Source organism: Antrostomus carolinensis, unplaced genomic scaffold (genome assembly GCF_000700745.2).
Source record: "Antrostomus carolinensis isolate BGI_N321 unplaced genomic scaffold, ASM70074v2 scaffold42349, whole genome shotgun sequence".
NCBI classification, from domain to species: Eukaryota; Metazoa; Chordata; class Aves; order Caprimulgiformes; family Caprimulgidae; genus Antrostomus; species Antrostomus carolinensis.
The window spans coordinates 1-3,520 of record NW_010337228.1 but is presented as its reverse complement, the minus strand read 5'-3'; the positions used below and the strand labels follow the sequence as shown (position 1 = coordinate 3,520).

General features: G+C 42.6%; 1 protein-coding gene across 1 annotated transcript in view; it reads right to left on the bottom strand.

Annotated features, from left to right (window-relative positions):
- CFAP91 (cilia and flagella associated protein 91) overlaps window positions 1-2,838 on the bottom strand; it is a gene marked incomplete at both ends in the record, with an annotated part of 27,439 nt that extends 24,601 nt beyond the window's left edge. The window contains 2 exons of the mRNA XM_010175110.2: window positions 297-454; window positions 2,740-2,838. Coding sequence (XP_010173412.2) covers window positions 297-454; window positions 2,740-2,838 — 257 coding nt within the window. The remainder of the gene's footprint in view (window positions 1-296; window positions 455-2,739) is intronic.
- Between the last annotated feature and the right edge of the window lie 682 nt (window positions 2,839-3,520).

The following is a 3,520-nucleotide window of genomic DNA, read 5'->3' as shown; positions in this document are numbered from 1 at the left end:
AACACACATGAGTCACTGAAGTCTTCATAACTTATCTGATCTGTAAGAGATTGAAATAACTCTTTTCTCTTTCCCAGCAACCGCTGCAAAGCAGATAGCACAGGGATGCAGGAATGTGCAACATCCACCCTGTAAGAAACAGATGGGCAACCATACTCCACAACAGCTGCAATCTCTTTATTTCAAGGGAAGTATAAGTAGGAGCAAATTGCAGTCATCTCTGCTTCAGTGTGCATGGGTTTTTGTTGGTTTTGTTTGTATGTTTGTTTTAAATTATCCAACCATAGAACACTTACGAAGCAAGCTGCTGAAGAGCCTCCAGGCGCTGCTGAGCCCTCCCTCTCCATCTTTGGTCAATAAATGGAGGCCCTGGATCTTTGCCCTCCAAGCACTGTTTGAAGCCCGGGAAATGAATCAAGCTATTAAAGATACTTCTGAGCATTGGTGCCTTTACCTAATGTTTGTATGGACACAAAGAACAGAGGCAGTGATTTAGCAATTTCAAACAGCATTAAAGAGATCAGAATTTCAGCTTGCAGTGATTTACAGGACTGCACATTTGGGATGGGAAAAGAAGAAGGCATACATATGCTAATGATGTCAGCTGGTTAGATGGTACTTCTCAAGATGTGGAGCATACCAGACTAGCAGCAGATGCATAGATATGTCTTCTGGCTGTTTTCCAGTGTCTAAACTTATACTTAAAATCGAAGGGTCTAACGGTTCGTTACATAAAGAAGTTAGTGTGCAGTAACTGTGAATGTGCAGTAATGTGAACTTCTAGCACATTACCCCATGTAACTCCTTCCTATTTTGTGTGCTCTAAAAATGAAGTAACATATTCCACTTACAGAGTAAAGTTACATTATTTTATACAGTAACAGTTTTAGCATATGTCAAAAATATCTCGACGGAAGTTAGTACACAAAAATGATCATATTAAAAATCCACACCCTCATTTCTAAGCACTAATTTTCCTCAGTAGATATGCTTTAATTCTCTAAGTTTATGGTTGCCAATAAATTTCTGCAACTGTGACTCAAGTATAAGTGATGTAGCTATATTGGTTTGAGCTTCTGTAAAGCCTGAAATCAGATTTGAATTTTGAATTGCCCCTTTCATTTCAGCAGGTGCTAACTCAAGTGCATATGGGGTGACATTTCAAGTACACTAACTCACCAGAGTGTAAGAGAGTGTTAGAGGATGAAGATCTAGGCAACCTCCTATAAGTAGCTGCTTGCTGTGCATGCGATTGCATTTTTGTTTCATTTCTCCTGAAAGGGAATTCAACTTTCGAGACTTTGGAAAACCCTATAAACTAATATTATCACAACCCCTGACCACCTCATTTTGTGATGCTATAGATTAAGAATTCAAAGTTGTATTGTTTTGAATTGCACATTATGCATTTTCTGAGTCATATGCTTCAAACATGTTTTATGCAAGTCAGAGTCTGCCACTGTGCCCATCTGGAATGTTACACCTATGACGTGACAACATTAGTGACAGCCATGCCTGCTTACTTTGTCTGGCCTGAACTGCTAACACAGCCATGTTGTTGCAAGGATCTCTATGATGACAGGCAATGTTTCCAGCTCCATGTGCATGTCTCTCTACAGAGAGGCAGACATACACACATTTATTTCATGTAGACACATATTTATATAAGAAAGAGCCTGAGTTAATGGGGTAAGAGACATCCAGAAACAAGGCAGGTTGTGGAGTCTCCTTCTCTGGAGACATTCAAAACCCGACTGGATGCCTTTCTATGTGATCTCATTTAGGTTCCTGCTCTGGCAGGGGGATTGGACTAGATGATCTTTCAAGGTCCCTTCCAATCCCTGACATTCTGTGATTTTTTAAAAAAATGTTTCTTGATTCCACTGTTTGAAAGCTGCTCAGGGAATTTCTCCTCACTGTACAGCAATGGAGTTTCAGAGTTCAGAACATCTGCCTTGCAGGCTCAGTCAAGTGTGTAGGTTCAGGAGGACTCTTTGTTTAAAATCCAATAATTCACTGTGCAGTTGTACCAAGTCTGTTTTCCTTTGGCATTCTACCTCCATGCAGCCTGTCCAGCCATCAGTCACTGCTGTCTAAAGGTGTGGCTGCAGCTCCCGCAGATATGCTTTAGCTGTTTTAATTAAAACTAACTAGGGGTGAATACTGATAGAAGGTGAGCAAATGCAGTAGGGAGCTAAGCCTGGGCTAACTAGCTATGGGCTTAGCTAGGAAGCTAAACTGCATTAACCTAGTATGAAAAATCAGGGTGGGTTTCAGTTTTTACAGGCTACTTAGCTGCTGCTATCTTGTTAATTTTAAACTAAGTATGCTACTTTGAGCTGTAGTGTAAGTGTATCCCAAGGTAAGTGAGGAGGCACTGCCTGAACTAACACATTTTATCAGCTCTGCTTGAACAACAGCCCAACAATTGTTCAGGTCTTTTATTAGATCTTAGTAACGTATACAAGCTGTTATTAACAGTATTTGGAGATATTACATTAAAAATACTGATACACAATTTAGGAAATTACCCAGGACATGAAACTGAGCGTTTCTAGGCTGGTGATTATGGTTACTTCCAGTGTTAAAGTCTTGTTTTAGATAAAACTCCTTCCTTTGCTTTGTATTTTGCTGTTTTAAGGGAACAGCTTAAAACTGAGACAGAGTTTCTACCCATGTGTATGCAATACACGCAGAAATATAAGGTGCACATGTGAGCCGTCTTTGGCCAACACCTACCATTTTATCACCAAGCTGAACACAGACATTTGACTTTGAATGGTCCTTCTCACTTGATAGTGTGTACAGAAGGTCTGAAAGATAAGTGAACACATGGAACTAGTTACATATGTGAGGAATCTGCATGAATCATCAAGCTCCACTTCCCTCTTTAAAAGTCAGTCCATAAGACTATAAAACAAACTAGAAAAAAAAAAAAAAAAAACAGAAATACACGTCTCCATGTTAAAGAACCTTCCCCATCACACAAATGGGCCTCAGAGCTGAAACACTACTGTTCTGCAGAACATGAAGAAAGAAGACTGAAGAAAAATCAGCTTTCTTTGGAAGCACTGCCAACTTAAACTGAAGACGTGAAACAGAAAAAAGCAAGCACGGTGCAATGCTAATCAGTGGAAATATCACCACGTACATGACTTTTCCCTCTGGGATACAGAGCTAATGCTGGCTTTCCTCCAGCTTGCAAGCGTTTCACAGTCCCAAGTCTCTCCTCGCTCCTGATCACTCTGTGACCATTGCCAGCCCCAAGGCTTTGCCACTACGTGGCTCTGCCCTGCTCCTGGGGCAGCACCCACCTTCCTGGCCCCAAACCCGCCTTCCCTGCCTGGCTAGTTGCCGGGGGCCCAGTGGCAGCCCCTCGGCCAGCTCTGGCCGTGCACCTCGCCTTGCGCAGGGAAAGCCTAGGGCGAGGCGGGAGGCTTGCTCGGGCAGCCCAACCGCTTCAACACCTGCGCACACCCCCCACCCCAGCACCTCGCCCCCTGCCCGGGGCCCGGCCGGC